At 35.9% G+C, this 24265-nt stretch overlaps 1 protein-coding gene across 1 annotated transcript; it reads left to right on the top strand.

Annotated features, from left to right (window-relative positions):
- Nucleotides 1-133: 133 nt before the first annotated feature.
- LOC142639890 (kinesin-like protein KIN-6) lies at nt 134-14285 on the top strand. The gene is made up of 23 exons (XM_075814023.1): nt 134-760; nt 889-1085; nt 1358-1481; nt 1631-1725; nt 3533-3656; nt 4462-4527; nt 4738-4800; nt 4990-5040; nt 5235-5317; nt 5415-5529; nt 7649-7697; nt 7829-7983; nt 8153-8359; nt 8555-8656; nt 8817-8891; nt 8978-9052; nt 9163-9262; nt 9817-9908; nt 11523-11656; nt 11907-11985; nt 12574-12725; nt 12913-12991; nt 13860-14285. Exons 1-23 carry the CDS (start codon nt 209-211, stop codon nt 13953-13955), a joined length of 2865 nt encoding a protein of 954 aa, XP_075670138.1. The 5' UTR covers nt 134-208; the 3' UTR covers nt 13956-14285.
- The last annotated feature ends 9980 nt before the right edge of the window (nt 14286-24265 follow it).

Below are 24265 nucleotides of genomic sequence, written 5' to 3'. Positions count from 1 at the left end.
ACACGGTCCATAAGGACCATAAACAAACAAACTGGTCCGCATGTACAAAGCCCGTTAGCACTCCATCGAATTCAAATTTAAAAAATCCCGTGTTTTTCCATTATTTTTACATTCAAAAACACACAAAGCATTGTTTTTCCGCCAAAATATAAATAGAGGGAAGCGAGTGAAACTGAAGAGTGAAGACCGAGAAGCAAAGAAAGCGAAAATGGAGATGAAAAGTCCTCCACCATGTCCAAGCACAGTGACTGTGCGTAGAAACCCGCACAGAAAAGCCAGAGCTACACCGGCCACAACCGCCACTCAAATTTCCAACGTTCCTCCATCTTCTTCAACAACCACAAGAGACATTCCCTCATTCCCAATTCACGATATTCTTGCAATCGAAATCCCCAAAAACCCTAATCCACCAGAGGACCCTTCACCATCTTCACCTCCAAAAGGCCCAATCTCTGAGGATCTCAAAGTCTACCTCAGAATTCGGCCTCTTTTGCTGCCCAAGCTTTTGGGGCGAAATGCCACCGTTGGCGATCAAAACCCTAGGGCCAGAGCCAAGAACGCGTGGCCACAGAACCCTGCGAAGAAGAACGCTGCGAGGGACAAGAACGCGAAAACGAAGAAGAGCGATGAAGTTTGTATTACAGTCAATGGTTCTCACTCGGTGACGCTATCGCCACCCCTGGCCCTAAAAGAATCGAAGCGAATCAAGTCTGAGGTTTACGAAGGATTTTCCGATGTGTTTTCGACCGACTCTTCTCAGGTTTTTCTCTCTTTTCGCTTCCGTTTGGTTACCTAGAAAATGCAAGAAAAGAACTGTATTTAGTGATAAACAAAAAAAATTTCTCTGTAACTTAGTTTTTTGGAATTTCTGGTTGAAATTGACAATAGGGTGAAGTGTATGAGAGAATGGTGAAGCCTCTAGTAGAGGATTTTCTTAGGGGTAAAAGTGGAATGCTTGCTGCATTGGGGCCAAGTGGTTCCGGCAAGACTCACACGGTTTTCGGAACTCCAAGGGAACCTGGTATGGTGCCACTTGTGCTTCAACAGATTTTTAAACAGTCCGAGGGAAGTGGTTCAAAGTCGAGGTAACTAGCAATCTTGTAAAATGTGCTAATTATTTGATGGATTTCTACATTCGATTTGAGAATTCTATGATTTTTTTTTTTTAGTCTATTGAATTGTATTCATGTGGTTTTGCCAGAGAGACTTAACTGTAAATTAATTTGGGGAATAATAGCATTATTAGTACATTTGTCGTTCAATTTAATGTTGTCTCCATGTGTTTGTCTCCATCTAGAGTCCTCTAATTCATGGAATATATTACCCTTTTTTTTTATTCATAATGATATAATTTCAGGTCATTTCGTATTTCGATTTTTGAAATATATTCTGAACGGGGAAAAGGAGAGAAGGTATACGATTTGTCAGCTGGTGGAACTGAATTGAGCATGCAGCAATCAACTATAAAAGGGCTCCAAGAGGTTTGTAGCTGTTTCTGTATTATGTTGTCTTGTTTCATTGACTGATGTAGAGTCATGAACTCATGATGAATAATTACCTAAAATTTATGTTGATGATGGGTATTAATCTTTAAATATGACTTGTTTGTGTACTTGATTATTGTAAACAGATTGCCATATCTGATGCTGGGCAGGCAGAATCATTAATAGCTTGTTCAATGCTAAAACGAGCCACGGGAATGACAAATGCAAACAGCCAATCAAGGTGCATGGCGCAAGCAAAGATCCCACCCCCCTCTCTTCCCCCTTATTAGTGCTAATTTTTATTGAATTTGTAGTAATAGATAAAAAATTTGGAAACAATTTTTGCGAGTTTTATATTGTTGTTTGGTGGGGTTGTGGGCTCATTCATCTTCTCCCTCTAAGCTCAACCGAAGTATTGCCAATTGCTATATGCAGTAGTAGCGCTTCATGTTGATTAGTTTCTAGGTCTTTCATTAAAAGAACCTCATGACTTGTTCTAGTGTTAGTGAATTGGTTCACTTTTCCAGAAATTGTGTTTAAGGTATCTTAGGAAAGGAAAATGACTTTTAATTCTGTATAGAAAATTGGTTCACTGTTTCTGGAAGCTTGTTGAATGTATCTTGGGGAAGAAACTAGCTTGTCACTGTGTCTTTGATACTTGAAAACCATGTCATGGCAACTGATTTTCTATTTAAAAGAAAGATTTCAGATATCCTAGCTGATAATCATCTTATCTTCAAATTTTGGATTTTTGAGGAATGTAAATAATTGTATAGATGAGAAAGTGATGCAGTGTGTTCTTTTTTAAAGAAAGTGACCTTTGATGTCTGTTCATTTAGGTGGTTGTGTTGGTTGGTCTGATTTTATTATGCTTCATCTTTAGAGTCTGGATGTATAACTTTTAAAGCTTGAACATAATATTCATCCAAAAGGTTTACCAGCTGAAGCCTAAAGTGGTTTCACAAAGTGATTTCCTTATAACTCATTGAATTTGTTAAGAAGCTTCAAATAGGAATTTATTCTTCATGAATTATCATTTTATGACTAACAATAAGTTGAGCAATAATCACTATCTTGTCGACAATTATGTGATTGGTAGGTCAACTTGACCGTCAATATTGGATCATGGTTAAAATCAAGTAATTGAAGATTTAATTGATTTTCTCTTACTATTTTGGTTGATGGGCTTGGAAGATCTACATTACATTGGAAAATTACTAATAGCTGCACAAATTGCTCCTTGACAATTTTACTAGCAGAAAAGAAACGACTGAATTAGTGTAATATGATTTGATATCAGTGGCAACTACGCCCATCTCTTTTTAAAATACATGATAAAAAGTAGGTAGACATAACATGTAACATGAAGTTTTTTTTTTTTTTTTCACCATTAAGTTCTTTGTATGTATATTTAATTATTTGTCCTACCATTGCATTGTAAATATTACTTGGGACTTTATTTAAGAAAAAATAATGTCACTTTATGTTAGTTGTTGATAATCTTAGATTTGTGACCTTATACAAGATATATTTGTATTCTCTTTTTGTTGTTTCCTTTTCATCTTTTGGACTTGTTTTTTGAGGAGTGGATTTGTAACTTACGTGAATGCCCATTTGGCATTTGCTTTTGGATTGCTGTAGGAAGTAAAGCTATAATTGAAAATATCTTTAGTATTTTGAGTGTTTGACAAGTTACAGTGAATAGGGCTTTAAATTTCAGGATTTATAGAGCATAAACAGTGAATTGTAGAGCTTTCTTAAATGCTCCAAATTTCAGCGTTAGCCTTAAAGTTGATTTTAACTTCTTAAAATTGTAGTGGGTTGCCCACCCCCCTCCCCTCCTCTTTCCCCAAAAAGAACTTGGGAGCTCTTAAAGCCCATTTTATGGTTGGTGATTATATTACTAATTTAATTTAATTTTGTTTACTTGATATGGTGACTATATTACTAATTTAATTTATGGAATATGGATATGTGAACTTGATAGATATGATTTTGTCTGACTATTATGTTTTTTTTTTTTTCTTTTTTCTTTTACATGCTTGTAGCCGGTCGCAGTGCATCATTAACATTAGCAGTGTTGTTAACAAGGCTGATGAAGTTGATAACAATGCTGTCTTAACTATTGTTGACCTTGCTGGAGCTGAAAGAGAAAAAAGGACTGGGAATCAGGTTCTTTGCCTTTGAAATAAGCTGCTCTGTCCATAGAAAACTAGTATTATTGGTTTTATGCACCCTAGGGGATGGTGATACTTGCATAGATGACTATCTAGATGACTGCTCTCCTAGAACTTTGATAATTTGTGCATTTTCAAAATAATATGGGATAATACCTAGAGAAATGCTAGAGACAAAAATTTTCAAAACTTTCTAAAGTCGCAAGTTGTAATTGGAGCAACAGTACTTTCACATGGGTCAACTACTTACACCACTTTTATCATGCGCCAATCACATTAGACTGCATTAGCAGTTATGAAAATTTTTGTATCACTAGACTTATTGTTAATATTTATGACTTGAAGCTCAGAACATGTTCTATAATTTTAAGATATTTAAAAATTATAGTTTTTTGGAGCTAGACTGAAGTTTTAATTTGGGATATAGGTCTACATTTCAATCATGTCGGATGCAGAATGTCTTAGGGATGTTCTTAACATAACAAATATTGAAGCATCAGAACTCTAGGGAATTATTGGAATCACATTCTCCCCCTCTTTTCTCAATTCCTGTACATTCATGAGTTTAACTGTATGCAAACTTAAACTTTGAGGTATGATTTTTAGGTCAGGTTGAATCACTTTATCTTAAGTGATGAAGGAAAATGTCACATGTATGATGTTGTAACCTTGGCCATGATTTTTTTTAATAGAATTTTTTATTGATAAGTTACACATATACCAAGGTCTTGAATCCACAACCTCACCCTTCACCTTGGTCATGGATATGCGGATCTTAACTTTAGTCTATCAATTTGCAGGGAGCAAGATTGCTCGAAAGCAATTTCATTAACAACACATCAATGGTCTTTGGCCTGTGCTTAAGAGTATGTATCCTCAATTTGGTTTCATGGATATCTCCTAAACATTCATGCTATGGTGTTGATAATTATCTATTGTTACTGTTTGTATATTTGCTTAACATATACTTGTTAGTTGTTTTGCTTTATTATTTAGGACTTTTTAGTCCTCCTATGCTCTACCACTCTCTCCCTCCCTCCCTGTGCATGTAATATATTTCTTTTCTTTGTTTTTAGTCATTGCTGGAGCATCAAAAGAACCCAAAGAAGCCCCTGCAGAAACACTTCCAAAACTCCTTGGTAATGTTTCTTTGAATGATTTCATATGTTAATATCATTGATGGATATTAGTTTACAACTGCCCTAGACCTCTCCTCAAGGGATGGCTCACTTTTGATTCCTTTTTGGCAAGGAATTAATGCTACACGCTGTTTTTTAGTCGGTCTTTTCTGCTTGACATCTTTAACACAGTTACTCTGTATCAAACAGTTGACCAAATACCTGAGAGATTATTTTGAAGGCAAGAAGCGGATGACATTGGTATGGAGATTTTGATTTCCAAAATTTTAATTTAATAATGCTGCAAATGCAATTTAAAACTATGGACAGTGATGCTCTCTGTTTGATTGGATCTTCTGTGACTAATTAGTAATCTTAAATAAGCTCTCCCTTCCTTTTTCTTTTATCAACTTCTAAAAAAATCTAATGCATTTATTTATTTATTGTGTTTACAGATTCTAACTGTTAAAGAAGGAGCAGAAGACTATCTTGATACATCCTACCTTTTAAAACAAGCTTCACCTTATATGAAAATCAAGTAAAATAAATATATGAATACGTGTATATATATTTTCCAACAAAATATATTTCTAGTTTCTTATTTTAATGAGTTGTTTTTCGTGTTACACTTTTAGGTTCAATAATGTTGAGGAGTCTTCCATGATGAATGGTAACAAGAGGCATTTCCAAGCATTTTCTAGAGTTGGGCAGCCCAAAAGAATGAAACTTAGTGGCCTTGATGCTCATGTGGTATTTTGTTCTTTCCTTTTAGAGTGATAAATATTTCTGTTTAAGATGTTTTATTTTTAAATGATTCTTTGTGTACTACTGTTATCAATCACTATTTTCCCCCACCCTTATATTTGGTACCCTTAGATGAAATTTCTTAAGTCTGTTTCTTTTCGTGGTGTTCGTAAGATGAAAATTAGGTATGGAGCTTGGATGGCTTCCAAGTGTGATGAGTATGGTTTTAAAGTTCGGGCTTCTCTTTTGATTACATTTATGTCGTCATTACCTAGAATATCACGGAATACATTGATCCTTGGATGTTGTAAAGTAGCCATATGTTATATGATTTGAGTAGGTGATCCTGGTTTGTTGTTGACATTTAATGCTATTACATTGTAAAACATAAGGTTAAGTAGTGTTTATCTTATTGTTATTTGTGTACATTTCATTTTTTACTGTTATAATGCTGAGCTGTGACCATTCCTGCCAAGCTGAATTTCTCTCCGACCATGTATTCTTACAATTTGGTAGCAGTTTCTCCCTTGAATTTGCAATTGATTTCATTGTCATTTAAAAATGTTGGATTATGCTTCAAAGGCACATACAGCAAGTTGTGCAATATTGGTACTACTAAAGTATGATATTTAGTATCTATAAAAATAAATAAATAAAAAGAAAAAAAAGGTATGATATGTAGTACTCTTCCCCAAGTGAAAATTGGTGCTGACACTTGACACAACACAGTCAGGACTTGTTGTCTACCAATGTTTGACACTTTTTTTAAACACTAATGAAATAAATAATCTACATTACCCTAAAAATGAGCCGAATGATAATGAATTTATGGATGTTATATGTTTTTCATGTTCTCCTTAAAATATTCATTCTTTTTATGAATTTTCAATTATATATGGTTTCACATGCATATAAACGTTCAAACATGCTTAAACATGGATATTGAACATTGCAAAGAAGTATATATTTCCATGCACAATGTAACCTGTTAGTTTATAGAAATTGGAAAATTCCATGTAACAAACATAACATCAAAGAGGTTTGGAATCTAATGTAATTAAGCTTGGTTGGGTGTTAAAAAGCCTGTGAAGAGTTGCCAAAAAAATCTGAAGAAAAGGAAATTTGTTCAAGTGAAACTCAGACTCGCTCAAGCCTCAAGTGAAACAATTAGAAGTCAGATTTTGCAAGACACTTGCTGGACTCTCACTCAAGCAAGATTCTGCTAGAAGTTTGATTTCTCCAAAGTTAAATTCACCGATATAAGACTCTTAATTCTTAAGTACAATTTTCTCGAGAGAAAGTTTTCGTTCTTGGAGATATACCAAGCCAATCTAGAAAACCTTCCCCTTGAGCCTAAATAGAAAAATCCATCCTTGTGCTTTGACCCTTTACAGTGAACAGTTGAGTGATTATTTCACCGTGAGCCCTGAGCCGTTCTTGAAACCACTGAGCCGTTCTTGAAACCACTGAGGTTGTTTCTTCAACAGTGGGTCGTTATTGCTGAGTTCCGGGTTGCGGAGGAGGTTTGTTTGTGGAGAAGATTCACTTAGGAAGATTCCAGAGGTTTTGAAGCCACTATGGACGGAAGGCAAACGGGGTGTTTGTAGAGGTTACAATAGTGTTTAGCTGTGCAAAGATTTTGTAAGTCGACTATTCGTAACTGATTTACTTATAGTAAATTTCTACATGATTGGATCCCCAAAGTGGTTTTTTCATGGAAGAGGTTCTTTGTTGGTTTTCTAGTACACCACCATAATATCTGTGCCTTTTACTGCTTTAATTATTATTACTTTGATTTGGTGATTGATATTGGAATATATGTGTGAAATAACTTGTTGAAGTGATCCAATTAATCTGCTGCCTAAATATTTTGTGTAAATAAGATTTTTCATAACCCTTAGGAGTTTCTGAGCAGCACCCTGTATATTTTTTGAAACTTGAAACTTGTGTCTTGGTCTACATCATGGCCGAAAATTGATTGCCTTGTTCATTGTATGTGCTATTGGATTTGGTGATAATTTTAATTTCATCAAGCTTTTTATCATATGTTGCGGGTTTTTGTTTTCAATATTCCTTGGATTTTAGGTTTAATTTTATCATTTGTTGTATGTTGGTTTGATTTCAGTTTGAAGAAGGACAGAGCATAGAAGATGAGCACAGACTTTCGGAGGAAGGTTGTTTAAAATGCATTTCTTTTATGGTTCTATATTTTTCTGTTAGTCATTCACAATTGTTGAGCCTTGTCCTGCTTGCTTATTCAGGTTTATATCTAAAGCATCTGACATAAATGCTTATTTATTTACAGAGGGCTCAACAATCAACAGATTGGATGTTAGTGAAAATGCAAGCACAAAATCGGACTCTGCGGACTTGGCAGAGAGAGAGAGAAACCATCAGATTATGGAAAATGTTGCCAAAACTATGTGGAATTTCTTGAAGGATTATAAACAAAAACTCAAGGTATTAATTTATGGATAGTAAGTTATGCTTAAACTTTGCAACTCACCCCTGCATTTCAAGTTTTTGGTTTGTTTGTTTGTTTTTTAAGTAGTGCTTTGATGTCTCTATCAATGCAATTTCAGTAGTAAATAACTAGCGCCATCTATTCAACGACTCTGGTTCTAATCAGGTGGCCGAGAGTGAAATCAATAGTCTTAGAGAAAAACTTAGGACTGAAGAGACTCGAAACCTTGGCCTGAGGAAGGAGCTGGAGGATTTGAAGTCTTGCTGTACTTGTTCAAAGGGAAATCATGGGGACACCTCCATAGTTGAAGTATGTACTAGTTCTGAGCCCAAAATAGGATTACAGGGATATGGATCAAATAAAATTGATGAGGTTTGCATATAGCTTCTCTCTCTCTCTCTCTCTCTCTCTCTGTTCTTGTTAATGTTGTTATTTAATTTTCTTTAGTATTTTTTCCTGGAGTTAGTACACTCTTGTTCTAGTTCACTTTCACGTTTTATTTAAGATATCCATGCACTTATGCTCTAAGAAAGTAATTACTATTCGAAGATTTTGGTAAATGTTCAGAAAGATGTGGACCTTCATTCTTCCAGCCTCAAGACGTCTTACCACAACACCTTGGAAAAGTGGGACTCTTCTACAAGACAGGAAAGAGATGCATTCTCTCAGGTAAAAACAGCTTTGGTGTTGCCGCTGTTGTCCCAGCCCTGATCTTTTGTGATGCCCAACTATATCATGGGGATCATGGTGTTAATTATAGCTACCTTTTGTTTTCTTTTAGTTTTTTGGGTGCTTTGGTCAATATAACGTATTTGAATTGTATTTCAAGGAAAATGGTGAATCTTTTTCTCTAAACATGAGTGGATTTGAACGTGTTGAAAAGGTGCAAGAGTCTAATTCCACCGTAAGGAAGCGTCACCTTATTTTTCAGTAGTGTATTTATATAAGGAAGTGTCTCCATAGAGTGAAAAGTTTCTTTCAAATTGTCAGGTGAGTAATACCGAGATCGAATTTGTAAATGCTTCATGCCTTCATGTTGAAAACTCCAACCAGCAGAATTGTCAGGTATGAGTGTTGGACATAGCTTATATCAGGATAGGAAGATTATTATATTTATTCTTATCCCTGTTGAGATTAGCTGGGGATATAATGTAGTTTTGATAATGTGTAATCAGATAGGTGATATCTTTTCTGGGAATGGGCGCAACACGGAGGATTTAAATGATTCTAAATATTTGGCAATCAAGGATAATTTTTCAGATGCTGATATACCAGGTTTGATTCAAAAAGTTTTTTCTGTTTTGCGAATATGCATTTATGCTATTTTGACGGCTTATTATATGATATGGGAACATTTAGAACCTGGGTTGTTGGATGCCCAGCTTCTTTTGAAATGTGGCTAATTTATAGAACCTGGATACCCGACTTGTCCTGCCAAGAATTTGTATTTTCTTGAAACAATATAATTGGTTGAAAACATATTCTCATGGCATATCAAATCTCTTAAAGTGATTTATTATTTAAAATTACTTAGTTATCTGCATATTGATCGCCTATCTTATTTTTATTAGCTCCAAAATTGGTAGATGCAGATCTTATGGTCAGTAGTTATCTGATTTTTGCATGTGAAATAGTTGATGTGCTTGTTTACTGGGTAGCTCAGTCATATTGAAAGGGACTTGGATCTCAATATCATGATCTGGGATCAATGTCCTGTAAGGAACTTGAATTCCATTTTCTTAGTGAGGCATTGAGGTCATGCTTCCTTACCTACTAGTGTACTTTTTGTCTTGGTTTTTTTCTGTAAGTAACATGTTCAAGGATTTCAGAGTTTGGTATCGGCTATTCACAGTCACATGCCATGGTTAGAAGTGACAGCTGTTCATCAGTGGAGCTGGACCAATATCTCACCGAGGATGAGGTAAACCCTCTTTTATGTCCCTTTGAATTATAATGTGCCTTTTGCCTTGGTAATCTTTTTAAATGTCTTTTTTTTTTTTTGGTTCTGTATTGACACTTAGGTTTGTCACATTTCTTCTAGTAGGTTATCCGGCAAAACACATGAACAACTACTAATTTGGAGTAAATAACAGTACTAATTCTATGTGTGGCCTATATTCAAATGTCAGCTCTGCTCTTCTCATCAGGCTTTTGCTTAAATAAAATTATACATTGTGACTTTGAGGGACCTAATGCATGCTGTAAAAGCAAAGAACAATGATACCACATTGGTTCTCTCATTTTCCTTGCCTTGTGCTCTTCCGTAAAATGGAGAGCTTTGAGCTTGTAGAAACATGCATGCCCCTTGGTCATTCAACTGGTAGAAAATCGCATAAATATTCTCTAGATCTGATCACATGAAGTTGATGTACTTGTATTGGTAGAGAGAGAGAGAGAGAGAGAGAGAGAGAGAGAAATCCAGGTATGAACCAGCGTCTGTCCTCCATCTAATTAAATCGTTAAAGACTTCTGCCCATAGAACTAATGTAGAATTGTAATTAATGGACTATGGGTGAGCATTGTTTTTGTGCTAGTTTTTTATAATTATTATGACTTATGAGAGAGCATTGTTTTTGTGCTAAACTGGCCTAATGTGGAGAGCGGTCCCCCTTCATGATAAGGGGAACTCACGGTGGCTTTCCAAAGCAAAATTGTCAGTCTAGAGTCTAGACAACTCTTTTTCTTTATAAAACAGATCAGCTATTTTGTTCTGGTTCATAATTTTGAGAAAGTCACCACCTGTAATATGTAATTAAGTACATTTTAGTTGCTATTTAAAAAAAAAAGTGAAATTTGAAAGTGGTTTGTTCAGGTTAACTTATATGTGACAATTATAAATACAAAGGATTAGATATAACGTAAAATTCAGCCTTTTCAGCCATGCAACCATTGCCACATGATACTCGAATCATTCCGTCCACTTCTTTAAAATATATCCCTTTGTATTCATCTCCCACCCTATCACCAGGCCTCTTTGTTAGTGTCAATTTTCTTGCACTTATATGCTTCTACCACTTTGAATTAGGACAATTTAATTAATCTAATTTTTATTTGTTCTCAAATTCTGAAAATATTTATTGTCCTCATCTCAATGTCTTTATTAGTGTGATTAGAATGCAGTTGTTCAATATCACAATGCAATTTACACAGCGGTTGATGTGGGTTTTTTGCAGCCTTGGTTATGCTCTAACCATTAACAGCAGTGTTACCTGCTGGATGTTCAATCCTTTTTTAAGGTTATTTATATTTGGGATTCAGTTCATAAATCAATTCATATGTCCGTCATGGATGTCAGCTTTCTGACATGGCTATCTCCTAAGGATTGAAATGCTATAGGACCTAGTGTTTACAGTTTCCCTGTCCATAGTTGTGAATTAAATCTCATTCCTGTTAACTATAGATGCATATAGCCTACAATGTAAATACTGGTTTCATGGTTCTTTCATCTTTCCTTTTGGTCCTTTTTTTTTTTTTTGATGAGTTCCTTTTGGTCCTTTTTTTTTTTTTTGATGAGTTCCTTTTGGTCCTTTTTTAGGAATCTTCAGTTCTGCCAGCATCAACCAAGGAAGATGTTGCATTTACCCAAGGATGCAGCACCCCTGATGTGCCAGAGAGTGAATTAGCGCTTGATACTTCCTGTAGAGAGTTGAATTATGAGAAGTTAAATAGGTCAGTGTGAGTGTTGTTTCATTTCAAAGTGTTTAGCTGCACACTTAAAGGTCTTGTTTGGATGAGCCTATTTTAATTGGCTTTAAAATGAAGTTCTGTAAATTACATCTTTAAAAAACTACACATAAGCTAATGGTGAAAATAAACAGAGTTGAATCTCAATTTCATGACAAAATTTCTCTGGATGCTTTTATTTTATTTTATTTTATGGGGGGGGTTGAGTTCATGTCTAATATGTTATAATAATCAGGAAACCTTTGCCTGCCTCATCAATATCAACAAGTGATTGCAGTGCATTGGATGTTGAGGATCAGATTAATAAACCATCGGTAAGTTGCGTTTCCTCTATTCTTTGCATATACATTACTTCATATTTTCCAAAGTCTTTTGAACTTTGAAAATGATGTGGTTCTCTCTGGAGTCTGGATTGATCATCTATGTTAATGCTGAATTCTATTTTTCCCCCTTTTATTGGGAATTTGGATTGAATGACATGTTAATTATGTAGGGTAATAGAGAGTGATTTTGGATAGGATACTATGGTGGAGAAGAACGCATGTTAACCCTGATTAGGCAGGCTATTGATAATCCATAGCCAATACCAAAAGTTATGATACTGTGACTTTGTTTTTGTTGTTGGGTATTTGGATCTTGTCAAGTTATCAACCATGCTGAATTTTTTTGCCAATTCAGTGGTAACCCAGCCACCAACAATAAGCACAAAAGTTTATTTATCTAGAGTTTATTTAGGGGTTTAAAGTGATGAGAGCTAACTTTTGAAGAATTGAAGGAGATCATGATCTTTCAAAGAATAATTGAGTTCTAATTTCCTTCTCATTTCTTTTTAATGAAACTTTTTTTTTGGAAATGTTTAATGTACAAATTGCTTCTTTTTTCTTGTTCTGTGTCCATTGTAGGAATTTTTGGATTTACCTCAATCAAAAAAGAAGGATGTTACATTTACGAAAGAAAGCGAGGTTGATGCGTCCATTACAAAAGAAATTGACGTTGATGTGCCAGAAATTAAACCAAGAATTGATACTTCCTGTAAACCAGAGAAACCAAAAAGGTCAGTGGGTTGCATTCTTCATTAAACATGTGGTACTAACAAAAAATAGTTGACTGTCATGAATTGCTTATTATTGTCAGTCTTGCTATGGATCTGACAAATCATTAATTATTTTCCCCCAAGATCGATCTGTATTAGCTTTTGTTCCTAATTCTTATTATCTTTTTATTTTTTTGGTCCAAATTAGGAGACTTTTGCCTGCTTCATCCATATTGCTGAGGGACTTCAGTACTTTGGATGTTGAGGACGATGTTGAGAAACCTAAGGTAAGTTTGATATTGTCCCCTATTGTTTGTTTGCTACTCAGATGTGACCAGAAAGCATAGAGAGTCACAATAACGGTAATTATTAGATACTCCAGGAATACCATAAATGCATATTTCTCCCTCTCACATAACTGTGGGTCTCACTAATTAAATTTATGGTGAGACCCACAATTCATGTGAGAGGGGACATACATTTATTGTACTCCCGTAATATTCAATAATTTTTCATAGTTGACAAGTCATGTTTGCTCCACAATTTACTGAGTTGGAATTAGAACCAATGTAGTAGGGGAAATCGCATTCCTTCTAAAAATAAGTCAATTTGGTCCTTCCTTTTAAAACTGTTCTAATAGTATTCTATGATGAGTATTATTATATTTTAAAATAAAAATGTTAAAATATATTTAGACAGAATGACCACACACACACACACACATATATATATATATATATATATATATATATATATATTATTAGGTGGACTGAAGGATCATATTGACTCACACACACACACACACACACACATATATATATATATATATATATATATATATATATATTATTAGGTGGACTGAAGGATCATATTGACTCATGACTAAATTGACAAAAAAATTCATCTTAAAGATCAATTTGACAATTTACTTAAGGTTATGTTAGCAAGTGTCTTTAGGGTAATTATTAATAAACTATTTTAAGGAAGTTTTAATTATGAGGAATATAAAAATCCTTCAAAAAAAATTAATTACTTTTTTCTTTACTTATAAAAAGTTTCTAAAAATATTTTTTAAACTAATACTCTTAGGACAATCGTTCACTTGCTCTTAGTGTTTTTGAAAACGTTCTTAGATTTCTAAAAACTAATTTGCAGGGAAACAGAACTGGAGGTAAGTTGGCTGTGGATGAAAGAAAAAGAACTCAAGAGAGCTCTCTCCTGCGCTTACTTAAGAGCAACCTTCGCCTCTAACATGGCAATCCTTTAATCCTAGAGGGAGAAAAAAAGAAGAAAAAAATGCCTTTTTTGGGCTGGGAAAAGCGGCCTTTTTTTTCTGCAGGGATTGTACATTCTTTTTGCATAGGTGAAGCATTTTTTCTATTCTATTCTGTTTGTGCTTTAAGCTGATCGTAGAAAATTGGGCCTTGTCGTTGTAGTCTAGGTTAAATTATTTGTGCTTGCATCCACCTCTTTTTCAGGCCCAAAAAAAAAAGCAGCAAAAGTTAAGAAATCATTTCAAGGCAAATGATTCATATATGTGATTTCTATTAAATAAAGAAAAATTCGTATATGTGGAAATTATGCCACGTGTGCTGGTCCTATGGTGACTGTGTGGTCCATGGGCCACTTGAATATTTAGCGAGGTCACCATCCTAATGCTTTCTATAAGACTTTATTATTCTAAATTAGCCATAATGGTTAGGACTTAGGACTAAGGAAAGAAATTAAGACTGCTTTCAAGGTCTCAATCCCCACTGACTAGCTCAAACTTTTCGTTCTTATCTCTTTTTTTCCCCTCTTAATGATTAACTTTAGGAGGTCTTGTCACAACTCACAATACTGTGAGATCCATTGATACCCTTTCCTATCCGAATAAAATTTCCTACGGAATTATTCATGGTATTACTGTATGCTATTTTTTTTAATTATTACTTTTATATAGAATGATTTCCATATTTTATTAAATTCAGAGATTAAAAAATGCTATAATAAATAATCAATTATATGAACTTAGAATAGAATTATTGTTAGCTGCCTGAAATGATTGAAAAATAATATTAAAAAAGATGTTCTAGCTCAGCACGTTTTGTTCGATATGGGTAAGAGGAAAAGACAATCTCAGTTTTTATTTTTTTTACTTAAAAATATATAATAGAATGTGATTTGTTTATGCTGTCAAAGAGTTTGACAATAGAATTTCGTGTTGCCAAAGGGTTTTAACTATGCAAAAATGCAGTTACTACTTGATTAAAATAGAATGTGATTTGTTTATGTTGTCAAAGAGCTTGACGATTGAATTTCGTGTTGCCAAAGAGTTGAACTATGCAAAAAATGCGGTTACTACCTGATTGAATTGATTGAGTCACCTAGGAACCTTGCTTATATCTTTTAAAATTTACTAAGGTTCTTTATAAACAAATGTGCCAAAAATACATATTTCTTCTGCAATAATTTGTTGATATCACAAATTAAACATTTGTATGCAAAGATGGTTTATAGGAGTAAATTGATATTTACCTTACTCTTTCGAAAATGACCATGTCAAGTCACAAAATTCGAGTGATAAACCTTTTAAAACCCAGTGCACCTCAACAACTTGGGCCTCATTTCATTGATATGATTTTTGCTAAAATAAATAATGCACAAAAATTAGGGACATAACAAAGGTTCACAAATAATGAAAATTGAATCTAGGAAAAATTTCGGAGAAGAAAGAAAGTGTTTATTTTCGATATAAATTAACCTGGCAAGTTTGCAAGATTTGTGGTTTTGGTTTTCTTTTTAATGCTGACTTTATTAGGAGTTTTTTTTTTTTTTTTTTGGGTGGACTTTAGTTATATATATTTCATAATTAAATAAACCCGTCCCTCTCCCCATCTTGGGGCTACTCAAACGGTCAAACCCCTCAAGCCCTTAAGGCTTGGGGAAGTACCAATACAGCCCAACATGGGCAATGGTAAAGCTGACTTGATTTAGTAAATACTAAATACCATAATAAACAAAATCAATGTGTGAAGTCACACAACTCTTTTAAAATCTATTGAGGTGATACGTCGGAAATCGTAGTTAATATGCAACACAAATAGTGTTAATAGCAAAACTATATAAAAATGATTTTATACTAGTCATAATTTAACACCTTAATAAAAAAAAGTATAATTTTAATAATTTTGTGTCACCGCCTATTAATAGTCGAGATCATGCTTGATTTTCATATTTGTCCAATGTAGTACCATATCAAAACAAATCCTCCACATTTTCTTAAACCCTATATAAATATTTCACGTTCAGGTTTGTTAAGCATATAACTCTGGTTTCTAGGAGCGGTTCTATTATTATTGGAGTTGGAGTGAATTGTCGTAGTGCCAATTTGGACCTGCAATGCAATGAGATTTTATGTCATTCTTGGATTACGAATTTGGGATATGAATCTATGGTTTATTTGGTTTATGGTATTTGTGTATTTGCTAGTGAGAATGCAACTCATTCACACATTTGACATCTGCCATCTATTCGAAAATAGGGTTTAAAAGAAACTATCCTGTGATCCTATCTGCCAAACGCAATGCGTAGGAAAGTTCCCCTCTCGAAAGGTTTGGGTTGAATGGTAGACTAACATCAAGGACGGAACCAGGATTTGAACCTAAAGGCCAAAGCTTAAAATAAATTTTTTTTATGAAAATAAAAACTAACATCTATTTCATACATATAAAATAAGTGTTTTTTAAACATTTGATATTATAAAAATGTCAACAAAGTATATCATATAAAATAAGTATTGCTTAAACATTTCAACATATTTATCAAAATAAAACTCGACGCTATTTCAGAGGAGATCCAAAAATATATATATTTAAGGGCAAATCTTTTTTTTTTTTCAAATTACATATGTATACCATTTTTTTTTAATTGGTGGCTATTAGGACCAAAATTTAAAATTTTATCACATTATATACATTAGTGTGGATCCGTCCCTGACTAACATCAAACTCAATCCAACTCAAATTATAAGCACCCATATGCAAGAGCTACTAAAAGTAACGTAAAAATAGAAATGTAAACTAATTGTTAGTTTACGCATGTTTTTAAACACAGTATATTTTTTTTTCTTAACTGAAATTTGTGTACGTGCTGCCCAAGATAAATTATAAAACTTAAGGTATAATCTAATTAGCCAATAGAAAGTGTACATGTGTAAAAGCAAGATGTAATTTATATATATTGGGGTAGGATTGGGTCACCTGCCCACAAATCCCCCCCACCCAGCCTTTTCTATCCATTTTGATCGACCCATTTGACTAGACCCGTCCGCAACCCTTTTGGCTGAACCAGGTTGATCGGGTTTACGAGTATATGACCAATCCTACAAGGAAATTCTTCTTGTGTTGGTCGCCTTTGTAGAGTCACTGTACGGTACAATTTGTACCATTTGGCATCTATCTAGTATATTTCTTCTTCCTCTGGCAGGTCATTGATCTCAGTCTTAAGCATATCTAAAATACATTTATCTTGTGCAATTTGCAATTAATATATTATTATTTCTCATACCTTAAGCGTGTTATTATAAAATATTATTTCCCAATATTGTTTTTACCTTTGATTCTACGTTAAACATCTTACTTTTTTGCATATTATTGGTTATTATTTTTAGATGTGTTGCTTTGGTTGTTACTGTTAGATGTGCTGCTTAAGGTGTTAAAATAATTATTTAATTTTTTAAGATATTTTTGGGCATGCCAGAAAATGCATATATGGGGTCACTAGTAATAATTTGTGCTTACAGATATAATAGTAATTGCATGATTTGGGTCATCAATGTAAAAACGTTCTCTAGCCAATAATCACACAAATGTAATCCTCATGGTCTTGGGTATTTGCTTAGGACAAAATTTGGCCCTACTATCAATAGAAAGATAACAATAACCTTCGTCATTTACAATATATATGACTCACTTAATTCAATCAATTAAATAAGTCATATGCATTGCAAATGATAGAATACATGTTATCTTTTTATTGGTGGTTAGAGCCTAAGGTTTCAAATATGTTTGAGGCCAAACTTATCCTTCATAATGTATATAAGTTAAACTCAAATATTACATGAATATGGTACATTTTCAAGTAGAAATAGCTAAATAGCTAATCATCAATGATGGTACAAGGAGGGGCAGCTCTTCTGTCATGTCACTTAGCAAATAACCCAAAGTTCATGTAAATTTAACTCTTTAGACTTCTGACTAAACGATGATAGTTTGCACCCAAAAAAAAATTTGTCATTTATCTCAATTTATTTTTCTACAAACATGAAATTTAGTATAACATTAATAGTTCAAATTTACTTTTAGGACTAAAAATTTTAAAAGAAATTTTACCAGAAGAAATGATACCGATTGATGTACTAAAATTGTATTATAAAAAAACGGAATTTATTTTTTCTTAGTTGCTTCTAGAATTTTATTGACAATATATATTACAATTATTTCTATAGAGTATAGAAAACTTTTTTTTTAAATTAAAATTGATAAAATTTTATTTAAAATTATTTATATCACAAAAAAGATGAAATAGATTAGCTATATGTATCCATTGAATATGAGATGTTAGCATAATTTTAATATAAAAATTCATTAGTGATTTTGCATTTCAAAAAATGAGAATAATGGATTTTAAATTGCAGGGATGAAGGGCCCGAATAGGGATGTTGGGCCGTGGGCCGTGCCCGAGAACGTCAGATAGACGAAGGACAGATAAGTACTAGCGAAGACAAATAGGTTATTGAGCCGAATAAGAGGTCGGGTCACAGTGAATAAGTGATGTTGTCCGAGGAGCAACCCCTTATCGGAATGTAGATTAGAGGCCTGAGGTCCAACCACCCATCAAGCCCTAGGCAATGGGCAACCATGCTTGGGAGGATAAGCTTCAGTGAGAGGTGAGTCACCAGAGACATGAGAAATATCTAGGCAGAAAGCTGCTACCACCGCATTGAATACTTTATATCTAACCTCCTAACCGCATTAATGTGGAAATGATACCTAAACAGTAGTTTCTAGTCTTAAAGCTACCCACAAAGACTTCAGAAAGGTACTGATGGGACAAGTATCAGGAAGATTAACAATCTGATCTGCACATGGAGGGCTGAGATGAAAGAAGAGAAGGACATATAAAAAATAAGAACCCCATGACAGAGGGGGGGCATCTAAGATTGAGAAAGAGAAAAAGCACTGTGTAATTAAGAACTTAAATATTTGTGTAAGTCCAGGAGAAAAATATAAGAGCATTCCTTCCTTGAACCTGTTCGAGGAGTATTTTTCTTTGTCCAAACTGTTTATCTTGTTTATACATCCATTAACTATCCTATCATCTAACTCATTGAATGTTCAGTATTAGGCCTACTCTCTAACAAATTCATTATTTTGGGCTCTTTGGGCCATTGTTCATTCCATTTGGGCTGTGGCGCAGAACGTGTCCTTACAATTGGCGCCGTCTATGGGAAGTTTGAACATTCTTGAGCTTGTTCAATCATGGTAGGTTCAGGGCCAAATCATGAGGAATTTGTGAGATCCCAACATCAAGATCAGTTCCTTAATCTTGAACGAAGGAAGGACCGCGAAGTTAGTGCACACCACCCATACTAGTAGGAGCCATTCTAGAAGTGGTAGTCATGTGTCTTATGGAGAAGATACTAGAACATGCAACTGGAGATTGATCACTTAAGAAGGAAGCTGCGCCGTAAGCGAAAGAGAGGGACTCCTTCAAGCTCAGGGTCTTAGTCTGATGATGATGATAATGATAGTTATAGGCCCAGATCAAAGGATGCCCCCTAGTGAGTCTTTCTCTTGTGATGAAGATCGCCATTATAGGCAAAGGAGTAGAAGCCCGACCTATAGGGACTTGGGAAATGATGTTATGAGCAAGGCTTTGCACCAAATTTCAAAATCACCATTTACACAAAGAATTCAGAAGGGAAAACTTCCACAGCAGTTTACCTAGCCAACGTTTACCATGTATAATGGAAGGATGGATCCAGTGGAGCATGTTAGTCATTTTAACCAGCGAATGGCAATCCACTCCCAAGATGAGGCCTTGATGTGCAAGGTATTCCCCTCTAGTTTGGGACTAGTGGCAATGAGGTGGTTTGATAGGTTGGACGAAGCAAAAGGTAGGTAGGTGGAGGAGCTACCACACGTTCTCTGCACATATCGAACTACACCTCGTCAATCAATAGGGGAAACACCCTTCTCAATGACTTATGGGTCCAAAGTTGTAATCCCCTTAGAAACTGGATTTTCAATATTGAGGACAAGCTTATTGACCCCAAACAACAATGATGAGTTATTGGAGAAAACCCAAGATTTAGTTGATGAACGAAGAGAAGCCACCATGGTTTAATTAGCATATTATCAGCAGAAGCTTAAGCAGGGGTATGATACAGGTATGAAGGCAAGGCCATTAGCACCAGGTGACTTGGTATTGAGAAAGGTTGTGGGTACTACAAAGAACCCATCATAGGGAAAACTGGGGCCCAACTAGGAAGGGCCATACCGTATCACCTCGGTGGCTGGTATAGGTGCTTACTTTTTGGAAGACCTAAATGAAAATGTTGTACCACGTCCATGGACTGTAAATAACCTATGAAGGTACTATTAATAATGAAAGACATTCCTACCATTCTTTGTTTCTATTGTTATATATTATGTATTTTGCTCATCTAATTGTTAAACAGAACATTGGTCATGCTTGGTTTCTCGGACCACATACCTTGGGTAAATTAATGCTTCCCTACCTTACTAAGTGTTAAACAAAATCTTGGTCATGCCTGATTCCTTGGACCACATACCTTGGGTAAATTAATGTTTCCCTACTCCTAGGTGTTAAACAGAACATTGGTCATGCCTGGTTCCTCGAACCACATACCTTGGGTAAATTAATGGTATCCTATGCCCCTAAGTGTTAAACAGAACTTTTGTCATGCCTGGTTCTTCAAACCACATACCTTGGGTAAATTAATACTTCCTTACACCTAAGTGTTAAACAAAACCTTATTCATGCCTGATTCCTCGAACCATATACCTTAGGTAAATTAATGCTATCCTATGCTCTTAAGTGTTAAACAAAACCTTGGTTATACCTAGTTCCTCAGACCACATACCTTGGGTAAATTAATGTTATCCTAGGCCCCTAAGTGTTAAACAAAACCTTAGTCATGCCTGATTCCTCGAACCACATACCTTGGGTAAATTAATATTATCCGATGCCCCTAAGTGTTAAATAGGACCTCGGTCATGCCTGGTTCCTTGGATCACATACATTGGGTAAGTTAGCACCCGACCTATCCCTAAAAGATAATGAAGACTCTTGTCGAAACATCCTAACTGAAGAAATGTCCATGAGGATCACTTAAAGCATTTGCAAGTATATTCATTAAATATTCTTGAGTAAACCTCATTTCACTAAGCCGTATTCCTTGGACCATATACCTTGGATAAATTAACGTCTTACATCTATTTGGAGTTAAGAATGGAGCCTCAAATCACACACAATCTTTTGAGCTAAGTATCTCAGGTACATAGTGTATATTTCTAAGTTAAGTTATAAATGGTCAAGTGCTTGGTAGTTAACTTATTAAGTTACCAATTGCATGGGAATTTAAATGTTAGATTATTAGCTGCATAGATATCTGTCAAGGTTAAAGGCAATACTATACTTCAATTGGAAGATGTTATAAATTGAACTTACAATAATTAAACTATGTTCAATCATGAGACAACATTTTCTTTAGCACAAACACACTGGGGATGCAAAGAAACTTGATACTTTTCATTAGATAAGGCCTTAAAAGGGCAAAGAGAATACATGTTAAAAAAAGAATACACCAAATAAGTACATAAAAAAAAAATCCTAGGTAGACTTAGGAGGATTGGCCCTTGCTATAGTCTGAGCAGGAGCCTCAGACGCTGTTGCTTGAACTACACCCTTACTCTTAGGGTCTTCCTTGGTGGTGAAGGGGAGCGTGGGCGTGGCCAGCACCAATACCTAGCTTTGGGATGCTCCCTTCTCTTTGGAAGAGTCCTTAGTTGGTTCTTTGGTTGGCTCCTTATCAGGAACTTTGTCCTTGGCTGTTTCCTTGTCCTTGTCCACAACTTTGGCTTGGTCGGCCTCTTTGGAAGGGACAGTAGGGGCTGGAAAGGCAATAGCAGGGGCAGCCTGACTGGGCACAGGTGCTTTGGGAGCAACTTCAACTCGAGAACTGAAGGGGCCTGTCACACGGAGTGCTAGAGGATGGTAGACATTTTCTGCCCTCCTTAATGTGGAAGAAGCATCCACCCCAGCTTGGTTTAGTGCTTCATTCCACACTTGGAGGCGATAGGCTCTACTTACCCAAGTGACCTGGGCCCTAAGGTTCTCCTCGGTCTCTATCACCAGACCTCGTATCCCTCTGCTCAGCTTTAGCAGCAGCCTCCTCTACTTATCCAGCTTTTTCTTTAGAGCCCCTATCTGCTCTTTGGCAATGGTAAGCTGGTCTTCAGTTTGGCACAACTGTTGGTGCTAGTTCTCTGCTTGCCTCTCGACTCCCTCTAGAGCTGCCTCGACACTCTTCTTGTCTCTGTTGGCCTCAATTAGCTTGGTGTTGAGGTCCTTGATCCTTCGCTCGACTAGAGTGAATGCCTCAATGGCAGCTATACGTCATCCCTCCTCCTCCTTCATCTACTTGTGGGAGTCACTTACCAACTCCTCGGCGATATGCATTGCTTGGATTGCCTTTAAAAATAAATAAATAAAAAGGGAAAAAGAGAAAGTGAGATAAAATGACATGAATACTAAGTCAAAAAAAAAAAAAAAAAAAACTTAAAAGCTTACCATCACCAAGTCCCTTTTAAAGGTTAGAAACACTTCATGTTTCTTCAGCGACCTCAAGTCAGCCATGTCTTGAGGTAGCAATAGTGGCTACTTCAAGGCATTGGCCACATAGCCTGCCTTCCCTTTTTGGATGTCCCTTATGGAGGAGTCTAGGGGAAGAGGAGCTCCATCCAACACCAAGGGGGGATCCCAGATTTGGACCTTAGGGCGATGATTATGTCCTCTCTCTACAATCGTTCCCTCACTTGAGGACCTCGTCTATGCTCCCTTAGCTATTTTGGCCCCATTCTGGGGCTTGAGCTCCTTGGAGGGGATGGCCTCTCCCTCCTCAACCACATCCTTGCCCTTCTTATCCTGCTTTCTTTTCTTGTCCTCAGCTTCAGGCTGGGAAGTGTGGGCGGGGAAAGGAGTGGGAGGTTGGGTTTGGACGGCTACATCAGGGACCGACCCTCCTGCATGGGACTTGAAGAGTGCGACTAGGCTCGTCTTTGGCTTTTTCTGTAGCACCATTATGTTAGGGAAGTTGGAAGTTTCTTGGACACTGCTAACTTGAGCAAGAGGAAGGTGGCTGAAGTTGGCACCTGAGGGTTCCGAGGATTGAGGTTGGTCAAAGGCTTCGAAATCTTCCTCGGAATCCGAGACCTCAACTACCTTGACTGCTTCTTCAAAAATCAGGTGGGAGGAGGCTGCTTTTTCCTTAGCACTGCACTGAGAAGGTAGTTAAACCTGGTAGGTACCTTCAGGTATGTGGCCAATCAGAAATCCTGGAACGACAATGTTAATTTGGTGCAACCAAGGATCTTTTACTTTAATCATGTACTTAGGGGCTTAGAAGCTCATGGAGATGGGTTTGTATCCCAGTATGACATGTGCCGCTTGCAATTGTCCGTCGGAGTGAACAAAGATCTCGAACTGGAGTATCCTCATCAGGTCGGGCTCATTAACAAGATAAAGGTTTGGGGCTGTAAAGTGCTTATCTACGAAATTCCCAAAAATGAAAGCGTCTTTAGAGCAGGAAATCGTTGAACAGAGAAAAATAAACTCATAGATAATAAAAAAAAATGAGTAAGAAACAGTTAGTGAGAAATTGGGCAATATTGGAATAGTGAGCCTAAACCTAGTACCCAACCTGGTTCCCCATCTCATGTTGGGCAATGAAGTCCATCATGCCAGTCTACCAAGACAATCAAGAAGTCTTGGTCCATATCCTTGTTAGTGACGGGAAGACACGATATGAGTCTAACTTCATGAACCTTAGTTTTAAGATAATATCCCTGACCTTTAAGGTTCTGGCAGTTATATATCCAGTTAACATCGTGATGGGTGAAGTTTACACCCATCTTCTCGTTAAGGGCATCTACACTACCTAGTATCCTAAACATGTTTAGGGCACATTAGGTCAGGCAGAGTCGATAGGTAATAAAAAAATCTCTAGTCACTCTACCCATAGGAATCCTTATCCCTCCCTCTATGAAGGCAATCATGGGAATTACTACTTCCCCTGCCAATCTCAAAGCATGTCATTCCCCTTGAAGGTAATGCCAGATCAAAACCCCAGCTGGAATGTTTAACGGGCCTTAAAGTTTTCTATGCCCTCTAGGATATTTATTAAGTTAGCAAACCTACCCATTTAAGACGTGAAGAGGGAGTGTTGAACGACTAAGGCGTAAATTAGTGGGCCGAGGAAGGAAAGGTCCTAGAAA

Source organism: Castanea sativa, chromosome 1 (assembly GCF_040712315.1).
Source record: "Castanea sativa cultivar Marrone di Chiusa Pesio chromosome 1, ASM4071231v1".
NCBI classification, from domain to species: domain Eukaryota; kingdom Viridiplantae; phylum Streptophyta; class Magnoliopsida; order Fagales; family Fagaceae; genus Castanea; species Castanea sativa.
The sequence above is the reverse complement of the archived record's forward strand: the minus strand, read 5'-3'. Positions and strand labels throughout refer to the sequence as shown.